The following is a 25,238-nucleotide window of genomic DNA, read 5'->3' as shown; positions in this document are numbered from 1 at the left end:
CCAGGCACGTTAGAGCGCTTGCCGCCTGTGACTCGGCCATCTCCGACTTTTACCGCATATAACGGTTTCGAGCAGTTGATTAGCAGTATTTAGGTAAACCCATAATTTATCCGCATGCTTGTAACATAGCACACAAATCAGTCATATTCATGGTGCCACGCCACGAAAAGAGCAGACTACGTGATCTCCCCCGGTAGGCGCGACGGAAGAACGCGGGCATTACCTTACGAGTCTTCCCGGCTGTTTGTCCTGCCAACCGCAGCAGCTTACGTGTATCTTAACACACGGCAGCGCACGACAGCGCAAGCCGGATCACGTGACCTACAACACTGGTCGTGCCGGAAGACCGCGAGCCTCAAGGCGCCATCTTCGGCTCCCCATCGCATCCACAGTAAATGACACCTCCAATGCACGGTGAGTGGGGCATACACCATAGCACCCTCTGCACACCACAGTGGCGCCGACAGCGGTTGTGAAATTTCGTCTCGAGTGTCTGTATCAAAACAATATTCCGCAATACTACTAGACCAATGAATGACATTCCTGTAAGGCTCAAGTAGGGGCAAACCGGAACTTGCAGAGATACGGGGGGACATACGTGTAAATGTGTCGCAAGCACTGGAGGACACTACTTGCCTCCAATGAGGTCTGCGTACGCTTGCTCAAGACGCGGGTCAGTGCCCGCGCATTCACAGAAGGTCACGCTCTCCAGGCCACTCATCGGCAGCGTCGGCGCCACCGACGCCACGTCTCCGCCACACTTGGAGAAAGGCGTGCGCATCGTCAGAGCGGCGGCCATAACTTCGACGTCCACGGCACGAACCAAGCAAGTGTGCACCGACAGCGACGTCAGAGTCGGACTTCGCACCGCCGCGTCCAGTAAGGCCGAAGGGGTGCAAGCCAGGGTGCCCGTCACCTGCAGCAGTGTGCGTATGTGCGCGCTATGAGCTTTTCTTGACCACAGATGGCGCGCACGTTAATAACGGCCGCGAAGTAACAAGCTTGGGTGCACTCACCATGATACCGTTTAAAAGGGATGCTTATCAAATGCATTCGTCCGCCAATCCACCAAAGTGTGCGTTTCTCAACTAATTCACCACCCAGCGTACATATGCCCTTGAATTGGTGGCCGTAAGAAACTACTCTGAGCTTGAATCAGGTAATGCTGAATTCGTTTCGCACTGCGATGGCTGTTTCGGTATTACTTCCCTAATCATGTTGATGCAGCCGGTGTCAGTCTCTGAAATCCGATGATACATTGGCAGAAGTTTTAAAATGAAACGAAGCAATAAAGCCACAGTGCACCGCGAAACTCCTAGCGGCAATCCCACATATTGGCAATGAAAGCCACTTCTTTTCATTCATAGAATTTAAGGGAGTTCAACATCGTATGCGAACATTACATAGGGGTACGGTAGTACATCACACTTGAGCGGCCAGAGAAAAACTGATCAAGTATAATATGAATGGCGACCAGTAGATAAAAAGAAATAGGCAAATTTGCCCCTAGTAGGGAGGCAACTAATTAATACAGGGTACGAGTCCGACTGACACTGCTTTGTAGAACATGCGCCTGCCGTGAACAGTGATTCGACTAGAGTGTACTGTGGAATAAAATCTGAGCACTTCATTGCGGCTGAACATTCGTGTATTCGATAAACTCCAAAGTGAACGAGAAAAAAAAATTATTTGGATCACACACATTGTGAAAACAGAAGTGAAGCTTCCTGTGTGTTTGCTGCTTTTAGTGATGATAATTAGCGGTGATGTTGACTGCGAATATTCAATTTCTTCAGCGTTTAATGCAATATGAGAGTAATGAGTTGATGTTAAATGCTACCTTTCGTCCACCACTGCTGATTGTTGGCGTAGCACACAAAACACACAGGGAGACGCGTTTGCTTTGGCGTTGTGCGCCATTGCTTATAGCCAATGAGATGGTTGACCATTGTCATTGCATCACATGGCAAATCGTATCGCAGCAGAAGTGATGGTATAATTACGGAGTTGTACTTGCTAAATCCACAATCGGATTGTGAGGAACGAAATAGTGGCGGAAGAGGGCGGGCCCTTCTCGACGCCTGGTGTGACAGTCTTGCTGGCCTATGCTGACATCAATGCTGCTCGAACCCACCGAACTTCAAGCCCCTCATGAGCGGACCCACCAACGATCCGCCCGAAACGCAAGACATGGACGACGATCGCTACCGCGGCCACTCCGACACCGAAGCCACCGGAGACGGAGAGCTCGAGGGTGCCGCCATGCAGCATGACCAACCAGGTACGTCAAGCACATACGATACGGCGGAGCAATGGCAGATTTATACTTCAAAACGCCAGAAAAAACAGCAGAGGAGCGGATCGCGGAACGCTGCCATTTTGAACTCGAACAAGACCCGGAGCGGCGAGAACAATAACAAGATGGCGCCGGCCGCCTCGGCAGCAGGTGGTGCGAGCGGAACGACAGCTGGCGCGCCAGCTGCGCACAAAGAACAACGACAGCCGCGACAAAGGCTGCCACCGCTCTCAAAGGGCGACGCCAAAATTATTATCAGACCAAAGAATGGCCTACCAATCAAAGCACTGAAGGCGATAGAAATCGTGCAAGCCATCATCGAGTCATGCAACAACAAATTCAAGGATGAAGACTTCATAGTCAGACTAAGGACAGGATCGAACATCATCATAGCAAGTACTTCGAACGAGGAAGTAGCGACGATGATGCTCGGAATAACCAACCTACGAGTCAGAGGCCAAGCCTACGAGGTCAACAGATACGTGGCAATGCCAGAGGACGTCAAGCGAGCCGTAATACACGGAGTCCCCGCGGGAACACCAACGGAAATGCTCAAGGCGAAGATACGAGTCCGCATCCAAGGGGTTGTGGTGCTCACCGCAAGAATGCTAGGAAAATCGGAAACGGCGGTCATCACCTTTGACGCCTCCATCATACCGAAATACGTGATCTTTGCGGGCGCAGAGTTTAGATGCTATCCATACCGGCCGACGAGGCAGGTGTGCTACATTTGTGGCCAACAGGGCCACCGCTCCGACGTCTGCCCGACGCCAAACGCCAAGGCGTGCAGGCAATGCGGAATGCAGAATCCGCCGGAAAATCACCAATGCCAAACCAAGTGCCTGATATGTGGAGGCGACCATGCCACCGGATCCAGGGACTGCAAGGATCGCCTAAAGAAAGCCAGAGAACTGCGAGGTCTACAGCACCAGTCGCAGCAGCAGCAGCGCAGCAGCAGGGAGAAAGAACGGAGGCAACGCCATCCGAGATGGTTCAGCTCGGAGGGCGAGCGGAGCCGATCCCGGAGCCGGTCACGGAACGGGTCACGGAACGGATCACGGAGCCAGTCACGGAGCCGTTCACGGAGCCGTTCACGGAGCCGGTCCCGGTCCTTCCCACCCCTGCCGCCCCCGGCCATCGAGGGCCAGCAGCAGCCGCAGAAAAAGAAGCCCAAGAGTGGCACGAAGGTGAGCTGGGAAGCAGGCCCCCCCAAAACTTTGTTTCCGCACTCGGGTAATAACCAGAACAATAGAGAGAAACAGCTAGAGGAAGAAAACAGGGCACTCAGGCGAGAGCTAGAAATTAGCCGTAGAGCGCGCGAAGAGCAGGAAACAAAAATCAATAGACTAATGCAGGAAGTACAGGACCTCGGGTCAGGTAGCGCTCCCAGGCCGCCATCAACACCCCCGCAAAGTCAACCTACCGAAATGACTCAGGCCAACCTCACGAAGTTTATAGCAGAAATACAGCAAGCTATGCAAAGAATGGAACAGCAGAGAACCATGCAGGGAACAGAAATCCGCACCCTACGAAAACAGAAAATTACCGAAGGCGTCAAGGACAAGTTCGAAAAGAGACGCCCGGCGTTAGAAAACTACAGTCCTAGAGACGACGACCCCGAAATTTAAAGATGGGCAGTACAACCAAAAGAACTAAAAAAGAAGAAAATCTAGAAATATGGCAGTGGAACTGCAGGGGATATAGAAGAAAACAAGCATTACTACAACAGTACATCAACACACAACTAACTCCACCCGACGTAATAGCTCTACAAGAAACAGGGATTACCCCAACACTACAGGGCTACACGTGCTACGAGAATCCGGAGGAAGGGAGAAGAACGGCAGTCCTTGTCAACAAAACCCTCATCGCCATAAGCCATGACAGGATAGCCGACACAGACGTAGAGCACGTAATAGTCGAGATCATACCAAAAAAGAAAAGGAAGGGAGGAAGCATATTCATCGTAAATATATACAGCTCCCCGAGACAAAGCAGGGCGAAATTCGACGCGCTGTTCAAAGGAGCAGACAAGCTGGCTAAAGGAAATGCACTAGTCATACTGGGAGATTTCAACGCCGGAGAGGATAGCGGGGGATACACGAGAACGGATCAAAAGGGAAGAGCGGTAACCAAGGCAGCTGACAATATCGAGTGGGAACTCATCACGGAAGCCGATACCCCTACGAGAATAGGGAACAGCGTGAACAAGGACACCTGCCCCGATCTGACGTTCGTCAAAAGAACAAGGCAAGCGGAGTGGGACAACCTAATGGAAAACCTAGGTAGCGACCACTATATCCTAAAGACGCAAATCACAATAGCAGACAAAATTAGACGACAGATAGGGAAAGCAAACATAACGGACTGGAAAGCGTTCAGAGAAGCATGTGGCGATACAATAAAAAGCATCGGATCTATAACACACTGGGGGAACATGCTCAAAGAAACAACGCAAATTCACCAAAGAAATTGAGCGTACGCCGCAGACACCGGAGGTGTACTCTAGACTTCTCTAGACTATGGGAAGCCAGAAGGGGGCTCACAAAAAGGTGGAAAAGACAGAAATACAACAGAAAGCTCAAGCTAAAGATCGCGGAAATCACGAAAAAGGCAGAAGAGTACGCGGCGCAGCTAGCGGAGCAAAATTGGCAACAATTTAGTGACTCTCTAAACGGAACCTTGAGCACTGCAAAAACATGGCGCATACTCAAGGCACTCCTAGATCCGGCAAAATCAAAGACCGAAAACAACAAGGTCATATACCGACTGGTGCACCAGTACGAGGGAACAGACTCGGAACTATTGGACAAAGTACGCAAAAAGTGCTACGGCGACGGCGACCCAGCAGCCTACACAGAGCGCTACAAAGGAGAAGAAAATGGAAGGCTGAATAGACCCATCACCCGGGAAGAGGTGTACGCGGCGATAAGAAGCGCAACAAAGAACACAGCTGCAGGTGCGGACAAGATCGAAAACGCGCTCATCCGCAACCTCGGAGACGAGCTAGTCGCAAAGCTAACAGAATACCTCAATGGACACTGGCAAGCGGGAACAGTACCAGAAGAATGGAAACACGCGGAAGTCATCATGATCCCGAAACCAGGCAAGAAACTTCAAGTAGAAAACCTCAGACCAATCTCCCTTACATCATGACTAGGCAAGATCTATGAGAGAGTGGTTATGAGGAGGCTACAAAATCATATGGAAGAAAACGAGCTGTACCCCCACAGCATGTTTGGTTTCAGAGCCAGGCTCTCGACCCAAGATGTACTCCTGCAAATCAGAGAAGAGGTACTGAGCAATATCCCGCTCAACGGAGAGCACATCATCATGACACTGGACGTCAAAGGCGCCTTTGACAACGTAAGCCACGAAGCCATCCTGACAGGACTAGACAAACTAAATTGCGGCATGAAAATACACAGCTACGTCAAGGCATTCTTGTCCAACAGAACAGCAATAATCGGCCTGGGCGAGCTGAGATCCGAAAAGTTCAACACCCCAAAGGAACACCGCAGGGATTGGTCATCTCACCCATCCTGTTCAATGTTGCCATGATTGGGCTGGCCCGACAACTAGACCAAATCGACGGCGTACGCCACGCCATGTACGCCGACGATATCACTGTATGGGTCACCAAAGGCTCACTCAGGGAAAAGGAAGAAATATTACAAGAAGCTGCGACATGCGTAGAGGAGTATGTCAAGGCAAGAGGTCTAGCCTGCTCAACGGAGAAGTCCGAGCTCCTAAGAGTATGGCGAGGCAAGAGGAATCGCACCGTCCCAGAGGAAGTAAACATGAAGTTGAACATCCACCTCGAGGGACAGCCAATCCCGGAGAAGACGCTCATCAGGATATTAGGAATGTGGATACAATCGAACCAACGATGTACCCACACCCTAACACTACTTAAAACTGCAGCCAACCAAGTGGCCCGCATGGTAACGCGGGTCTCGCGGAAAAGACACGGCATGAAGGAAGCAGACACACTCAACCTGGTCAGAAGCCTGGTGGTCAGTAGAGTGACTTACAGCCTCCCGTACTACCACTGTACGAAGCACGAAATGCAACAAGCGGACGCAATCCTGAGGAAAGCCTTTAAGACGGCGCTCCACCTATCGCAGTCAACATCGACCGACAAACTCCTGGCCCTGGGGCTACACAACAGCCTCGAGGAGCTTGAAGAAGCGCAGATAATCGCGCAAATGCAAAGACTGAAGCTATCGGCAACGGGCAGAAGACTCCTGAGCAGATACGGTGGTGAAGCTACCATAAAGGAGACACAAAGCACGGAGACGATACCGGACGAATACAGAAACACCATCAAAGTAGCACCGATACCCAGCAATATGGACCCGAACCTACACATGCCATGAAGAGAAGCAAGAGCAGAGTATGTACAAAGAACACTGGCAACTAGACACGACACAGTGGACGTAGACGCCGCTACCTACACTCAGGACAGAAACCACAAGAAAAGCAAAATCGCAACGGTGATCAACTCGGACCTAAAAGAAATCACCAGCGCATCAATTCGGAACTGTACGGTAGTTGAGGCCGAAGAGGCAGCCGTGGCTCTAGTGGCAGCGGAGGGCTACCGATCCAACAGGTCCTTAACCATACTCACAGACTCCCAAGCAGCATGCCGCAACTACCTAAATGGCAGAATCAGCCACAGTGCGCTCCGCATCCTCCGCTCAAGTGGCAAAACCGTCAACAACCAGGCCAAACACACGATAGTTTGGGTGCCGGGACATACCGACATTACGGGAAATCAGGAGGCGGATAGGATAGCTCGAGGGCACGCAACAAACCGAGCATCCAACAAGCCCGACCCCGCTGAGGAACCCGAGCCGGTAGCCCAAAGCTATTCAGAGATACTAAACTACTACAGAGGCATCAGACGAAAATACCCGCCCCCTCACAAACAACTAAATAGAGAAGATGCCGTAGCATGGCGACACCTACAAACGGGAACATTCCCGTGCCTAAACATGCTAAGCAAGATCTACCCCACGCAGTACGAGAGCAAGTGCCCATGGTGTGGAGACAAACCAACCCTATACCATACCACATGGGCTTGCCAGAAAACAGATGGGCTAGCCATAATAAAACACCCGAGTGCGGAACAGTGGGAGAGGATGCTATCCAGCGACATCCTGAAAGTCCAACAAGGACTAGTAAGGCGTGCACGCAGGGCAGCTACCCTCAGCGGAGCCCTGGACTAGGGGAACCGACCGTGGAGAGAAGATGGAAGACTCCATCTGAAGCCGCAAAAATCACTGCAAAATAGAGCAAATAAACGTTTTTCATCATCATCATCATCATCAATTGTCTGGCATCAACTGCCTACCTCTGGCCTACCCAAAGAGCGATCGGCGCCATCGTTGCGCGATTCTTCTTTAGGAGCACATATATACTCAACGCGCTGAAATACCTGTTCTTTCTACGATACCCACCTTTTTCTTGTTATAACATATTCAGGCTTGCCTCCGATTTCATTTTTCTTACGCTAATTGGCCTTTCGATAAATTTTATTTGGGGTAGCATCGGCTTGCCCTGTTCATTTATTTTTATTGGTTTTTATGCCTGCTATACCTTACTGGTGGTGCGGGCTTCCCCACTTTAATTTTATCTTTGGGTACACACAAAGCAATAGTGGCGGACTCTGGATTATTTTGATACCCTGGTGTTTAACGTGCACCAATATTAGTGCGCCACCGTTTTTGTATTTTGCTCCCGCCGAAATTCTGCTGTCGTGGAGGGGATTGAACCCCTGACGTCGAGCAATGCTATAGCCACATACCTACCGTGGCCGGCACAGATGTGTTGATGGGACATGCGACTGCTCGTGTAGTGTCACCTAGACTCTACGGTGCTTTAAAGGGGCTTTGTGTCTCTACACTCTGCATCAGTTGTCGGCTTGACAAATATGCCTGGTGCTTATTTTTCAGAAATAGCAGAATCGTACATTACCGCACTTTCATTTTGCCCGCAACAGCTGTCGTGTCTATAGTAGTAGCGTTTCCTTGTATTCTAAAGTCACCTTGTTTCAGCACAACACCGTTTCAGTCAAAGGCTGAGACAGACGTGGCCGGTTTTTGCTACTTTTCGCCAGATCGGCCGTTTTTCGAGAGTGTTTGGCGCCTAAAACTTGAGGTTGGCTGCTTGCCTGCTCTTTGGCTAGTTTTCATTTTTTTCCTGAACCTTCGCTTTTTAGTGACATTTTCCGCCGAAGGATGGGACAGTCGGTGCATGCACTACGTCGGGCTTTGGAAAATAGTCGTCCACTCCGTTTTACCTTGAGATCACGAAGGGTCACATGCTTTAGGACGACGTCTGCGAGAGCGTGGCCTTCCCGCGCTGTCAGGAAAGCCTCTTGCAGGCAAAGGACCTTCACACTTCGGTTGCGAGACAAGTAGTCCAGGAACATTGCAGCCTCCGTGTCAGTAGCCTGCGCGTCCCGTTTACAGCGTTACAACACATGTCGTAGAACTTTGTAAAAGTAAAGTTACTACAGCACCTGCAAGTATGGTGGTTCATCCAGCATGAGAGTGATAGCAACGTAATAATACATGTATTTGTATAAACGTCATCTTTACGTCTTCAAACACATTTGCGACATCGCAAACTAGCTTGTTGAACAATTTTGCTCGTTGCAAATACAATTATTTGCTATAATGACGCATCAGCGCGGACTTGTTGCATCCTTCGTTTTAAAAAATAATGGTTCGCAATTTGGGAAAACAAAGGAAGATAAACGGAGTAAACAAAGTCTCAAGAACTTCTGAAGCTACAAGCAAGAAGATCAGACATATTCAGGTCGTAACCAATTATTTCCATGACAGAAAAATTATCGCAGTGCCACAGTTCCCCCTGGTATTTTTAGCAGTAAGCGATGCTTGCATACAAAAATAGAAAGACTAACTCTTGCATCCCCTCAGAACCTGCGATGCAGCCTAAGAAAGGGTGAAGAGTAAGCGGCAGCGCCAAATCCTGCTAAACTAACAAAAAATGCACAGGTGATGACGGAAGGTAACGGGACACGGTATTTTTCAAAAAGCTGGACTTACACACACCCATGGCACACAGCACCTAATTAGAAGTTTCCGTCCCTCGTATAGCCTTTGTGACTTAGATAGTGATCCCCAAACTGAGTGTTTTTGCTGTGCTTAAATACACATTTCTCGCGTAATCCGTACCCTGTAATTGTTTGTCCAGTGAATCTCTCGGGAGCTGAAAGAAGGACGGCAAAGCACGCATATAATTTCCTGGAATCCATCGCGATGCGGAGCCGTCAAAGTTGAAATGCATATTCAACATTCTATTTCGGAATTTACATCACGGGAAACTTCAGTGTTGTTTATGAAGCCTTGTTTAAAACCTACTGATGGGTGTATGTGTTTTATAGGAAACAATGCAATGACGCTTGCAAGGTCAGACGCAGCGTCCAAACGAAGGTACAATGCGTAGCCCCGCTAAGTCAAAAACTTCAAATGGCTAAAAGGAGGCTGTGCATACTTCAATGTGGTTTCGTGAAATGTGGCAGTGGTGAGCTTTTGCCACGCCCACTCCAACTTGAGTAGGAGTGGCGCTTTGTTGTATACATTGCTAGATAAGTCCACCTCTCGTTTTTCTTAACGCTTTGGTCCGTGCTTCTATCTGTGGGAAAGCATTTCCGCTTAGTATCCAATTTCGCCCTACGGAATCATTTAGCATGCGAATGTAAAACTAGCGTAGCGAAACGGAGGACTCCTGAGAACATCTGAGATTAGAGTGTTTAGAGTAATAGCGGGTTTAGCAGAATAGTGGGACTGAAATGCGCGTGCGCAGAACGCTAAACGTCCTGCAGCGTTGAGCGTACAAATACTATTTTACATATTGAACGTCATCGTCTTTGAGTGCTTCACATAGTTTAAGTAAGAAACGGCAGTGGTCCCAGCCGCCCGTTTCTAACTAAATTTGACGTTGCGTTAGCATTATTAACTTTGTTTGTAGCAAATGTCTGCGTAAATGGCCTTCGCTTAGTCTCAAGCCGTTTCCACAAGAGAGTACTATGAATAACCTTGCGGACTTTTCGAGACCTCTTTTCATTCCGAACGCATCGAGGACAGAGAAATTTCCCACAGAGTTTCATACAATTACTTGAGGGAACTGTGGTGATTGTGTCTATGGAAGCTGCAAGCAGAGCAGTTCAGTCGACATGGCAATGTTAGTACATGGATTTACTTACACTTCGTCCTTCCGGCATTCAATGATTTCGTGACTTTGCGAAGCGATAATGTCAAAGCGCTGCGTTAGAAAAAAATTAAACAAACACTGCTGAAATGTTTCGTCTCCTGAGTGTATGAATTTGTACCAAAAATAAACCTCTCGTAGCTTCCCTTTTTTGCCTCTTGCTGCGCTATTCTTCCCTGTGATTTGACACGTATAATTTCGACAAAATATCAACAGTAGGACATTGACTTAGTTTGCCCACAGTTTTATATTATCTCATTCGTGCCACTCCGCAATCATCACTCCACCAGGGCACTCTCCTTTTGCACGAATTACAGTTTGTTCGAAGAATGAAATATTCAGTGCGTCAACGATAGAAGTGGTAAAATGTGATACAGCATGTTCCATGCTAGAATTATAGAATACGTTATAAGTAGGTGGATTTCTTGAAACATTCCCAATAAGCCGAGGCTTGTTTCCAGGGAGCGACAGGCGGAAGGGAGTTATGTTGTGTTGCCAAGTTTGGAGTTACTGGAAGTGGTCACTTCCAAATTAATTTTTCTTTGCATGCCATTCTAAGTCAGGGAAAAGAGTAGCAGAGCCAATCGACAAGCCTATTGAAGAATAATAATCATTATGAGGATTGTGATGGGGTGATCTCTTTTTATAGAAGAACCACACACATATGTGCACGAGAAAGTTTTCTAGGAGTCGGCCTGTCCCGTCGCATCGCGAGTCTCCCCACAACCTGTTGTGAGCGTTAAAATAACCGGCAAGAATGCAGGGTTTCTGACGTTGAATAATGAGTATATAAATATATGTTCAACCGATGTGATTGGGGGTATGTATATATGAAACCTACGGTTACCACTTTTATTAAAATACTTGAGCGCAGCTCTGCACGTATTTTCATTTCACGATATATTGAGCCAAAGAATTTGAGAGAGACATGTAGCAGAGTCGGCATTCGTCGAAAATCTGATCTGCGGATCAAGCACATCGGCTTTTATATATGGCTCGTCGAAGGTTCCGTTGTAATGGCTGGTGTGGCTTGCTTCCGAAAGTACTGCACAATTCAAGTCGCGCGTAAAATCGGACTACAATACAATCGGAAACCATAATCGAAACAAGCGCGGAGACCAAACCAAGCAAACGAAACAAGCATGAGCGAGAGCTTACGCGAGCAGAAAACGATACGAAACAAGACCGGCTGAGACGAGTTACGAGTACGCATCGAACAGTCAGGCAGGACAGCATGAAACCTGTTTCCCGCGCGCACGTCACTGAAGGGGCGGCTCTCATTGGTTTCCGCCATTCGCGGCTTGCGTCTTTCACCTGCCACTCCCCGTTCGCCCTTTCATCTTTCGCTGTTGTGCTCGTTCGCTCGGTTATGCTGCCGCCGTTGCTGATGGTCGCCACAGGAATGGGCAATAAAGTGGGCGTGACACACTTACAAACATTTCCAGGTTTCCGCGAAAAATTGTAGTAGAGGGTTTGTTATGGCTATACACGTGTAAAAACTGGGTAAACTGGGGAAACTGAGCCCGTCTGTCCAGAATGTGAGCTAGAACTCGCCGGCTTTGGATGGATGGATGGATGGATGGAGTAACTTTATTGAAAGGTCCTGCGAGCTACGGGTCGCAAGGTCCCATAGAGCGGGCTACTTTAAGATCCATCATATTACCATGCCATGTGTGACGTCATGTGCAGCATGGAACCGTGCCATCGTCTGCTACAAAATCAGCCACCGCTCCACGTGAGGTCGGAGCATGGTTACTGTTGGTTGCCGTGTATTTGGTTCACCTATTGCCTGGCACACCGCCGACTTCGCGTGAACAAGCAAGTGACGAATCTTTGAGCAGCAGAAATGGCGATGGCTCCGTACTGGCTGCGCATTTTGACTTTGACCCATCACCACCAGCACAAGTGAAGAAACGTATCCTTCGAGATTGGCACCCGCCCGCTGGTGCGCGCAAGTCTTGGAGGCTATGGACAAAAACGGCGTAGTAAATATGGTCAACATAGACGGCGGCATTGGTCTTGCATGAAATGCTGCTGATGCCTTTCCGTGCTCTTAAGTACTGCAGCTTTATCGCTCAATTTCAAAATATTTCATGCGAGCAGCGCTGCTTAACTAGCCATTCACGGAAGATGAAGCCTGGCTCTACTTCGCACATTGCTAATTGTTCGGTGCGTAGATTGCTGGCATGCATTCCATGCCTGCATGTCTCTCGAATCAGTACTCAAGAAACTTACAATTTTGTTAAGTGGCCGCGCGTTCCTCTGTAGTTGCATGCGGCATTTTCAACAAATGCCCGCGCACATGTCCCCGCGGCGCAAGGATTTTGCGCAACATACGCTTTGGCTGAACTTTTGCTTCAAGATGCCTTATTGCACCCGATATTGGTAGAAGAAAAATAGCAAGGCTGATGTTTGGCCGGGGCACTGCCTGCCGGATGGGTTGGTGCGCGAACACGGTTAGTATCGCGTTTGGCCGCAGCCTTAGCTCTTTCATGGGTATCCCAAATTCGGCGAGCAGGCGCAAATCGGCGTAGTAACTGTCTGGCGTGAAGTGTACCGAGAAAAACACAAAATCGTCAGATGAGCGCCAGTCCTCCCTGCCCACATTCATCTCGCAAGCCTTACGCTTCACTGGCTCCTTGGGGAACCTGAAGAACGATACGGAACACTCCTTGCTCCGTTCGCTCTGGCAGCCCACAGCGCTACACGGGCACCGTTGTGGCATTGTTTCAGCCGCTGCAACTTGAACAATTCCAACGGTAAGGTGAACGAAGCAGATGTTTCTCGCATACGCGCAAAGCTGAAACATGGATTCTTCGCCGGGATACACATGCTCGCTCGGCAAGCATGCAGCTTGTGACGTCACAGCTCGCGAGCGTGACAGTGTTTCTCTACTGTTATGGCGTTCGAGTGTAATAAAAGATTAACTTACAAATCACCTGCTGGCGCAAATGCGTTAAAATGTTGCCAACGTGTTCTTAAACGCACAAGGATTACCTCGTACAATATGTATTATCATCGCGAATTGGGTGTGTTGGCCACTTTAAGAGTTGCGCTCTGAAAGAAGTACCCAACAGGCAATGCCTGCGGTCGTCCGATGGGCGACATGTCGACAACCTGCAGACTTGTCAGGGGCTTTTGCTATACCACCTTTTCGAATGAATGAATGAATGAATGAATGAATGAATGAATGAATGAGGGTTGTTTATTGGCACACATGCTAGTTATGGCCGAAGAGCAGCACGCAAGTGTTAGTATACCGCCTTTAAAAAAATTGTGCATTGACGAAGAAAGTTTCGTTGCGTGGGTCTCAGATGTGCCTCTTGAATATGCAGCAACTATAGATTACGCTTTTGTAAGAATTATTTAACGTCATCGAGATTGCGGAAAAGACCCCTGGTCTTGCGGTATAATATTTGTGTATTCATATTGATATAACGTTGCTCTGTCTGTTTAAGAGTAAAACGTCGCCACCGGTTACACTACTTCACCATGCGAATATTGAGCGCAGCTCTATAGGTGCTTTCTTACATACGTGTCGTGCAACACGTTACACACACACACACACACACACACACACACACACACACACACACACACACACACACACACACACACACATGCATACTTGCATACATACATGCATACATATGTGTCGTGCAGCACGTTACAAATGGAGCAAAGAGTGGATCAAGTGCCTCGCTAATTGGGAGATCGCGAGGGGCGGCGCGTGGGCGACGCGAGGGCGCGTTTCATAGCAGCCACCGCAGACAGACCTCTGCCCATGCAGCGCTTTGTTTCCATATATGGTATCGGTTACGTCATCGGTGAACAGACGACGCATGCTACTCTGGCACCATCTCACAGCCATCGCCGCCTCAGAGCCCGTCTTGCGCGGTACTACACTTTTTCTACTCGTTCGCCATAGCCTCCTCCTCCGCTTTCCTCCTCGCGCAACCGCCGCTGTGCTTTGTGTTCGCTCTTTCATTCTTGGCTGGCTCGTACGCTCGGTTTCGAAAGACGTGGACGCTGGCGCTGTTATTACACAGGGTCTTTTCCGGGCCCAGCGAAGTGGTGTTTTCTTTTTCGGCACGCTCCGGAAAGCTGCGCCCTCCCTCCAGCGTCTGGGACGCCGATGCGTTTGGCGATATATCCATCACCTCCGATGAGGCGCTGGATGCTCGTTCATGGTGTACACTCGCGGGTGTTTCGGCTTTCTCTGCCCGAGCCGAGGCACTAGATGTCCTAGAGCCCAGGCATGGAGGACTGCTGGCTCATTTTGCCGAGCGGCGGAATAGTGCTGGCTGATACTTCTGAGGCGGCTGACGACGTGATTGCCGGCACATTAGGTGAGATGACATTAGATGACACATCTCGGTTGTGCTTTGCTGATTAGGCAATGTTTCACCCATTTTTTATTACTGTGCATAGCAATTTTCTTTTTGTATTGGAAAGAAAGTTTAAAGTCACGTTAGCACATACGCTAAAGAGGATGAAGGCGAAAGCCTGTGCGCTCACAAAAGAATACATAAATTAACATTCTCATCGGAATGCGTTATTTCCTATTGTTTTCTCCCGCCAACAGTCATGGGTTTGAGTACCTTAAACTACTGCGCCATAATTAACCGCAAAGGTCGTGGGTTCAACTCCCCCCAACGGTCCTGGGTCCGACCATCAATGGTGGCATCATCAATTTCGGTTTCCATAAAATCTTAGTCCCCCAAAGGTTCACGGTTCGAGTGTCTTTAATAACATTGCCTTTATTAACTCCAATGTCGTCGGTGCGACCACCAGTGGTGGCAACATCAGTTGATGTGCCATTGAATTTTGGTCCCACCAAAACTAGATGATTCAGCTCTCCCAAGGCCGTGGGTTCGATTGCCTTAACTTCGCCTGAATACTAAACGCAGTGGGTTGTGATTCCCATCAAATGCCATGGGTCCAAGTGCACTATCTAAATTACGTGCGCCTTAATGAACTCTTCCTTCACTAATACCAAATGTCGCTTCATCGCGTGCCTGAATTGGTCCTAATTAATTGTGTCTTGATTATCCGCGCCTTAAATAACACGAAAACTTGGTTCGACCATCAGTGATGCACCATTAGTGCCAAAGGAATTTCGGTCCCACGAAAGGACGTGGTTTTGACTCCAACCAAAGGTCGTGGGTTCGGGTGTTTAATTAACTTTGCCTGATTTATTACCAAGGGACGTGGGTTCGAATCCCAGTAATGGTCATGGGTGGCACGTTCAATTTTGGTGCCATAACATGGGAAGGTAATTTTTTTTTTTAACGACAGACAATGGATATTTGGATGCATGAGCCACTTATGGTTTTCGCCTTAAACTCCTTCATTCACAATCAGATCAAATACACTAGCGAGAGCTGAAAGAGTGCGGTGATGATATCCCCGCAATGTAGCAAAAAAATGACTGAATAGAGGTTACCGATCGGGGTGCAAGAATCCAAATGCATGCATTTTTCTCCCAACTTTCAACTTTAGTTAGAAGGTGTGGTTTGCGCTGACGCTTGAGTAGCTTACAAGCCATTGCGTGTTTTCTTTGGAGAAGCTTATAACACGGCATACTATAGCTCACCGCCACATTTACTCATATAAGTGATTCCGTCTTAAACACACGTTGCATAATCAAACGAAAACGCTTGAAAACGCGCCTTTAGTGCGCAATTTTCAAATTTGATGAACACGGCTTTTTTGCTGCGCAATACTCACCCTGACATCAATGAAAAGGAGAGTGTCAAGAGCAGTGGCTTGCTCCACGTAGCTACCGAGCGTACGCGCGATTCCCGCGCAGAAGTAGACGCTAGAGAGGCATAGGTGGTTGAGATTCGTCAGGCCGACTAGCGCCCGGGGCCAAGCGCTCTTCTTCGGCGAATACACCTGTGATAGCAAGGGAGCGATAAGGGCGTTGATACCGACGGAATGAGCTCTAACGCTCTTGCACAGTTTCTAGTATGGCCCATTCAAAGCTGCACTGTGCCATTTCATACCATACGCTTAAGCTTCGTACATTTCAAGGTAGACCAAGTAACAGGGCAAGACACATGGCACACAGAGGCTAAACGCACGAAGCGCGTAATGTGAACGCATCTATATCGCGTACATGAATATATAAGGGCACTGGAAAGAGAACAAGAGGAGAGGAGCAGAGACTCAAGTGAAGGAAAAGGTGAAAAACGAGACATACATTGTCAAAAGCCCACAATGGGGGCTATCATCGACCGGAATGTAACGCAAATTCCTTAGGTAAAAGCAACACCAATGTCGCACTCACGCGCGTGGTACCTTTTCCGTCTATGCGGAAGGCCTCAGATTCTACGCACATACTGGTCCCGATAAGGCCTCAGTAGTTTGCCTGATTAAATCAGGCCTGACAGCACATTAAAGGTAATGCGGTGCTAGGTGACTGCCAACACCTCCGTTCAATAAGTTGGCATGCTCTCAGAGGCGGTATTTGACACACCGCCCAGTTTGACCGATTGTATAGCGGCCACATGAGAGGGTAATTTTTTTTTAAATGAAACGCGGTGCTAGTAGTCAATAAACACTTTCGTGCGTTTTTATAACACATGCGCTGTCCATTGTCCTCTATTAAATTTTGGCACGCAGTAGAATACGTGTCCTTTGCATATGCCTGCTTCGTCCGCTACCATCTTTAGGCTCTTTCACAGTGGGTGCAAATATTGAATCACAGCGATGGGCGACTGCCAAGCTTTATAGACGAGGTATTCTATGCCGACTTCACAAGGGTTTGGTGTATTTTGGATCAATGTATCTTGCAACCACTTAAAGAACGGCATGTTCGTTCCTCTCAACGTCTTGATGAGCTGCAATATTTAAAGATATATAAGTATCGCGTAGAAAAAGAGAAGTAGTAGCACAGCGGATAGACCTAACGTTAAGGTCGCAATAATTTCGAATATAATGGAGAATTAACCCGATTGCTCTACGCATCTGAAAAGAAAAAAATCACCGCACGCTGCACCTTTCGGAAATGGATTGAGTTGGCATGGCTCACGCGATACAATTGCGTCTAGAATGAAGATTCTGCGGTGCCCATAAATTAGTGATTAAAATGAGTCGCTAGCAGGAAAAATTGAGGGTACAGGTCTCATTAGCGCCTATATAGGCGAAAATTAACCTTATTGCATCACAGACTACACTCTTGTGAGTGCGATTTGAGTGAGTACTGAACATTAAAACGGCAGAAAAAGACAATAAATATATAGTTAGCTTTTAAAAATGAAGTCATTTGAATCACCGTGTACGTCGACGTTGTGTTCTATTGCGTGAACACTTGGTTGCATCTTTTTTCCGTTTTGATTGATCTTATCGATTTCTGGCTTGTTATTGTCTGCTCAGAGACATTCAGCAATGCCAGATAGCAAACTGTCCGGAAAGCCTGCCATTATTCGTCTGAGCAGCCGCGACCGAAGCTTCTGCCCATAGTGCGGTGATTGTACTTCAACGAGCCATCCCGAGAACAAGGTTTTGCGATGCCCCTCTTGACCAGCTTGGAATGCGCTGAACTATAAGGCAATAAACTGTTCGCATAACAGGAGCATACAGCCAGCACACACGGTCATTGGATGTAAGCAGTTTTAGGTCAATCTACCTAAGTTCAGTCACTAGTCGTAGTTGCTACATGTGAAAACCAAATGCGTCAATTATTGGACCAATAGAAAACCGAGTGCGCCTATAGTTTGATTGAGAACAAAAACTACAATTTCATCTACACATTTCTGCATTTTCACAGTACCTGCTCGTTGCAGGCTTTCCATGAGGCACGCTCAATGCACAGTCGTTACTTCTAAATAAACGATTTGCAATTTTCCTTCACGAAGGTGGAACGTGCTCATGTGTCCGCAATAAAAATTGGTTGGCAGCCAACGCTTCTCCCAGGTGCTTCAGTGTGTCCTGTCTTGCGGTGTTACTCGATTTACTTTCAACACGTATCAACCGGCCCAAGTTAGCATTCCTTGCTAAATAAATTATTCCTGTGTAGGAAGCCAGCATTCAAGCATGAGAGGACAAAAACATTGATTGATTACCTGGAATAGCGCCCTTCGTTCGCCCTATATTGACCATTCTTTTGGTGCACAGCGACCAGGGCACAATTTGAATGAACGGAGGCTCTCATGTTAGCATTGGAAGGTGAAAAGAAGATGTCTAAGTCTTTCAGAAGATGACACCAAATACTGAATCGTTACCAGTCTCACAAAAACCAAATTTGTAAGTATCTAAGTTATAACAGAGAAATGTAACGACCCAACAACAACTTCGATTGATATCGTACTGAGCACGTGCTGGTGGGCGAGTTGGTGATATCGTACTCCGACTGCAGATTTACCTCATTCATTTCACTAGATATTTCGCAAAAGATAGAAACGAAGAATGACCTTCTCTAAAATTTCTCAAATATTGCCTTTTTTTTTGTAAGAAAGAATCACTCCAACAACACGCAATTCTCGAATAGACAACTCAGCTAGAATCCGTTCGATGAGGAGGATGTCGTATCCTCCTCATCGTGTCCTGTCCGCGACAGGGGCGCGAAGTAAGTGCACTGGCGACGAGAACAAGGCTAAGAACATCTGCTAGGAACAACATAGACACATTGTGGATACTTTGGGGACTCACCGGACACCGCATATTGAGGAAGGAGGGTTTCAAGTCGAGTAACTTGACACCGACGGCGCTAGTCCTCAGGGCATGCCAGAGGACTCGCCTTTCAAGGATGACTGTAGTCATGTCTAAATTAATGTGTGTCACGCACCTGCATCATAAAAAGAAAAGAGGGAATCGACCCAACTACTCGCTGCAGTAAACAGGGACCGAAGTGCTGCGGCAAATATTTTGCTGAACAGGTTATGTGAACTCTGTTTTTTGCAATCCTATATTTGTACGTAATTGAAGCGGATGGTTGAGTTCATGAAACACAATATATACGCGCGGGCGTGTGTGTGTGTATGATTATTCACTGTGACGCCTTTCTTTCTGTCTGTCTGGCTTCAGTAAGCAAAGTTATGAGAAAAATTCACAAAGAACTTCTCTGGGAGTTCTCCAAGTATGCGTAAGCATTGTGCCACTTGCTCGTCTCCACGCAGCCTGTTGTCACTACCGATTTTATGAAACTTGATCGGGCTAGTACAAACGACAGCGCTACGGCGACACGAACTGCTACACATATTGGCGCAAGGTACATTGATGACGCAAGCGAAGTACTGCAGGTGGCGGTGCCGGCTACGCTGGCGATGTTACCATCACTTAAACAGCTTTATTTATTTATTTTGTTTATGGATAATGCGATCCTGAAGAGAAATCATCGCAGCTGTGATATACATAAAAGTGCTTACATAACAATGCACAAACACGATAAAACAAAAACAGTCGTATACATTAGTGACTGAATATAAGAATTTGGTAAGGGTCAAAAGCAGAAAATTGATGAATAACAAATGATTTAGGCACAGAACAGCAAAGCAGATATAACACCAAAGAGTCAGAACAAGACCAGATAATACTGCACGCCTAACATACCCGAAATGGCAAGAGAAAAAAGGTACACGCACACATAAGTAACACCGCATAAGTAACACACCAGAATCAACTACTTGATTTGAGGAAGAGCCGTTTAGAGAAACCAACTGATAGCGGCATGTTCCCCTATCATTATTTCGGTGTCGCTCTTTAGTGCCTTATCCTTATACGCGGCGGCTGTCCTGCACGGCTGTGCGGACCATATCTTGAAAGCGATCTGCCAGGCGGACAGAGCGCCGACTGATGATAGCTTCGCGCCCTGTGTTCTTCCCGCTTCTTGTTGAACGGAGACGCGCGGACCCATATCTGGAAAGCCATCTGTGAAAGGGGTAGGGCGCGGTGTGTGCCGCGAGAGTCGTGAGCGCTGTGTTCACGCCGCTTTTCTCGCATTGAAGCGGCAGTCAGCGCGAAGCTGAGTCGCTCACTGCTGCGGGCTCTATTTTGAAGGAGATTGTCTTTCGTGACGGACGGACTGAAGGACGGGTTTCCTCGTTGGGTGGGCAGGGAAATGCTTACGCATTTAAAACAGCTTAGTGATTACCGATTGCAGTAAAATGCTCGAGTAGGACGTGACAACAGGCTAACTTCTGCTTTTTCTTAAAGCGTTGGCTTGTTTGCGGCGTTGCAATCGTTTGTCACATCAATGCATGATCCCGATCCTTAATGTCAATTCCTGGTATGAATGGGGCGAGTGGGGTGCACGAAAGGAAAGGGGGTAAGTAGAGTTGCAAGCTCTCCAGTGAATGAAGTCAGGACATAGGAAAAGAGAAACGGGGGGCGACAAGTGACGACCAATCTTGTCAGTGCCAGGGGACGTGAGTCTTTGCGGAATTTTCTTAGTCCAACCATATCGTGACGCTTACAACAGGAATGGGGCAGTAATTGCCTGGCTAACATTGCTGCCAATACAAACAGAGGTACTGCGAGTGTTTCTAGCGCATACAACAATACTAGAATGGTAAAAATAAACCTGGTTTTATGTTATGACAATGCAACAGAAGAGAACAAAAGTAAGATTTGCAACCGACGTAGCTGTCCACCATCATATAAAACAAAATAGGGAAATTTGGTCATCCTACTAGGTGAAGTCGAAACTCGGTGCTTGTATTGAAATGTCACTGTACCACTAAATTCAGGAAAGTTCGCAACCGTACCAGTGAGTCAATTGGGAAGGAATGGGTAAAGGAATGTGAAAAGGCACGCGCTTGGCTGGTAGCTTATCACGTGACTTTCTTACTAGAAACATCGCAGGCGTCTCCTTGTTTTACCACAAATTCCATGAACACTACATGGCTATTCGGCGGACTTCAAAAAAGTAAGCTCATTAACAGTCAATATCGATAGTTCCCACAGAAATAGTTTTTTTCACCTGTGTTGCCGCAGTAGCAAGTGGATGAGAAACGAGGCAGAAAGCACGTCCCGATGTTTCGGCGGGCTTTCAGGGCCCAGGTACCCCTGCAGCGTAAGCTCGCCCCACTTGTGCTCATGGAGTTCGATGCAGTCCCGGGACAGAATGCGGTTCCACAGGTCCAAGTCTGACATGATCCAGCAGGGCTTTTCGCTTGGCTCCCATGTACAGGAACGCTCGAACCCGGCGTCACTGCTGCCACCTGGACTTCCATCACCTGCGGCATCGTCGCTCACAGCACTCGCACTGGAAGCTGTAAGTGACGGACCAGCGGCTATCCGGACTTGGGACTTAGGCGTTGGTGACTGCACTGTTATGAACGGATAACTAGACTGGCAGACAGAAAGAAACAAGGACACGAAGCAGTAGTTTTCTTCATCTAAGCATTACTTGAACGGGTAGGCAACTATCGGCACACGGGCGAAAATAATTCTAGCAATCACGCGTGCGCACAAGAGTCTGTACAGCGCAAGAATGTCAATCGCGTCTACCTACCCATCGAAAACAAGTATTTCTCTGTGAGGTGCAACGAAACCCTGCTTACGCAAGGGTAATCCAAGAGCGCCCTTTTCGCTGTCTCTAAAACTCAGTGTCATGGTGCTATTTACATTTCGCTCACCGAAAATCGTAAGGCTATCGACTGGCCGCCGTAAACTACGCCGAAGTACGAAATCTTATTGTGCTACTTGTGGGTAAGGTTGGCATAATCTTATTTTCTCAGCGCTTACGAAACAGTAAACGACAGACTGAAAAGTGTAAGCACAAGAGACGGGCTTTTCTGTTACTACACATAGGTTTTTTATTTCAATGTGGTTAGGTTTACACTTTAGGCTAATTGAACATGCAATTTAGTGCTTATTAAGCATCAACGCCCACTGGACCACCGTGGTGAGTCGATGCAATCATCGTCAAGGTATTCTCACAGATTTTCTTTCGTGCGTAACGTAAGTATATTGAATGGGCAACTGGGCTAGCTGGTTTATTTGCGTCTTGAAAGTGTACAAGCACACAAAGACGAGAACCAAGAGGGAAGACAGGACGAGGCGCTTACTCAGAACTGAAAAAAATTTATTGAAATGAAACAAATATTTGCGCATGATCTTGCTAAATGATAAGAAATTTAAGTTTCTTGATATTTAGACTTTCTCTAACATTTAACGTTGCCTTTGAAAGCTTTAACCTGTGATCCTTCACATGCGTGCGCAACCCTGCTGCTCCGTCTTTGCGTGCACACACTTGTTTCTTTCGACAAAAATTTTCAGTTGGGTAAGCGCTTCGTCTTGTCTTCTCTCTACGCGTTCTCGTCTTCTGGGCGCTTTCACAACTTCAAAATGAAATATAAGTGTGCCTCATGGTTTATGAAAATACCTAAACGTGCCACCACCAGCGCCGCTATTTAGTAATACGCTTCGGTTGTCAGAAGCGATGGCATTGCCTGTAGGTATGATAGCAAAAACAGAGCGCCATACAGATGTATTGGTCACAACAGTTCGCTAGGGGTGGATCTATTACGATTTTGCGTGCTCTGCCTGCCGTGATAGATCCTGCAAGCAAAGCTCACGATATCCTGGTGCGGGAAGTGGGTATCATGAGGCAGGTCATAGAAAATCAGGCAGCGCACGGCAGAGCAGAATGCGTGTCTGTCTAGTGGATACGGTTGCTGCATGCAGTAAAACTTGACACAGCAAAAATAAAATCTAAATCTCGTTGGCCTCGTTTGACATAATTTGTGCACGGCATCACCGCTTTAAAACCACGGGTGGCCAGGACACATGCGTGCTACTGCCACTCGTAGTAGACAGATATTGAGCCCGGCATCTACGAGCAGGAGGTGCTAGCGCAATCTCTGGCCGCCCACTTGACACCTCTTGACAAGTGCGATTTACACTGCACGCTTACATGAAGCGACTTGGCGCAGAAAGGACACGAAACAAAAGGGGGGGGGGGCAAATATTAGTGTCCTGCGAATTCGTCAAATCGCTTTATGCAGTCGTGCCGACTTGGCCAGCTTCAAGTATCGTAAATATGGGTTTTATGCTAAAATTCTTCTCGAACACGGAGAAAAATGAGTGCAGTCCTTACCATACTTTTCGCTTCGTTTACTAGAAGCACGGGAAGGTGATGGTGACGGCGATGACGTCGGACAATGAACGGCCGTTCCACCACCCAGGCAATGGCGGAATTCATTGAATATATCGGTGACATCCTCAAGGCTTGGCTTGCTTCCTCTGCATAGGCTCTGGAGAAAGGCCAAGTAGCCCGAACTGAGGACGCTGACGCCTGCTATCCTCTCAGATGATGCCATGCTTGCGTCGTTAACGAAAACAACCCTGTCCGGCCCAGGACAGGAGACGGAGTGTGTGTCCGTGCTATACAGAGGCACGAATCAACGCAGTAAATGTTATTTTCTCGCTAAGCCTTGCGCGCCGTCTGTTGAATGACAGGACGACGTCGCGCTCTACGAAAACCAGCTGCTTTCGCTTTCAAGAAAAACTTATCGCTATCAGGGGTGAAGAAGGGCAAGGGAGGGTAATTTCTTCTGTAAAGCTTTTACGTCCTTTGCCGGTGACGTAAAAGTTACAGGCGCATCCAGCGAGAACTCTGTCAGATGAAAGGGTAGAAAAAACAATGATAAGCGCCAGAAGGGAGAGGAGGGGGCGAGAGGGACATGGTAAGACATAGCAGCTGGGCGTCACACATTCAGCGGTACTACGCTTTGTTCCTTAGTTTCTTGTAGCCGAATTTCTTGTCCCAACTTCTGGAAATAGTGAACGGGAGGCTACAGATAGCGACAAGATTGTACAGAGTCTATTTCGTGGTTAAATTGCGCGCTCTGCGGTCGAGATGTCAAGAATGCGTCCAATGTTGTACCACATCCTTTTCATCTCTATTAAACAAATTCTCTGAAGCAGTATCCCCCTTCCCGAAGCCGTTTCCTTCTGGGATATCCCCTTATGCCCTCATCCCTGCCCGAAAATATAATTTCCTTTACTAAAAAAAGCACATTACGGGGTTTTACGTAACAAAACCACTATCTGATTAAGCAACACGCCGTAGTGGAGTACTCCGGAAGTTTGTATCAGCCGCGGTTCTTTAACGTGCACCTAAATATAAGCTCACGGGTGTTTTCGCATTTTAACCCTATCGAAATGCTACGGCCGGGTTTCGATGCCGCTACCTCTTGCTTAGTAGTCCAACACCATAGCCTCTAAGCAACAACGGCGGGTCTCATTTCCTTTATTCCTTTTCACAAAATCACCGCCCAAGCACTCCGCACGGATGGTTAACCAGCGAATCTAAAACGTGCGGTCCCTGTGTTTATCACAGGGTTAATCACGATGGTTCATTAAACGACGGCTTGGTAGGCTGCCGGATACTCGGTACGCAGTTGCTGCTTGCGCGCGGCTCCACGAGCATTATTAAATAATTAATTGCTTCCACGCGGCTGCATGAGAAAACATAATTCGGTTATGCGAAAACTCAAAGAAACCCTTTTTCCAGCGTTTCTACAATTCCCATACCGTCCGCGGCGGCCGCCTTTTGCGTGCGCCGGTGCGTGGGTGCCTCGGCGTCCACGGAGTGGGGCGCTCGGTTCCTTGCAATACCTCCAGCTGGCGCTCGCCTCCGCCGCATTGCGGCCCATGCAAGAGGCCGCGTTTCTACGACAAAGCCCGCCTTCGTGCATAGCGTTCGCGGACAGCGTTTCCCGGTAAACATTACGGTTGCATACGCTCCAGT

At 47.9% G+C, this 25,238-nt stretch overlaps 1 protein-coding gene across 1 annotated transcript; it reads right to left on the bottom strand.

Moving 5' to 3' along the window:
- Nucleotides 1-628: 628 nt before the first annotated feature.
- On the bottom strand, nt 629-23,984 carry LOC129383918 (uncharacterized). Its single transcript, XM_055068940.1, has 6 exons — nt 23,583-23,984; nt 21,462-21,810; nt 19,193-19,328; nt 16,268-16,435; nt 8,601-8,753; nt 629-916 (listed from the first exon to the last, which is right to left on the bottom strand). The coding sequence occupies exons 1-6, from the start codon at nt 23,803-23,805 to the stop codon at nt 629-631; spliced, it is 1,317 nt and encodes a 438-aa protein (XP_054924915.1). The 5' UTR covers nt 23,806-23,984.
- Nucleotides 23,985-25,238: the final 1,254 nt, after the last annotated feature.

This window comes from Dermacentor andersoni, chromosome 9 (assembly GCF_023375885.2).
Source record: "Dermacentor andersoni chromosome 9, qqDerAnde1_hic_scaffold, whole genome shotgun sequence".
NCBI classification, from domain to species: domain Eukaryota; kingdom Metazoa; phylum Arthropoda; class Arachnida; order Ixodida; family Ixodidae; genus Dermacentor; species Dermacentor andersoni.
Note: the sequence above shows the minus strand (reverse complement) of the source record. Positions and strands in the feature narration are given on the sequence as shown.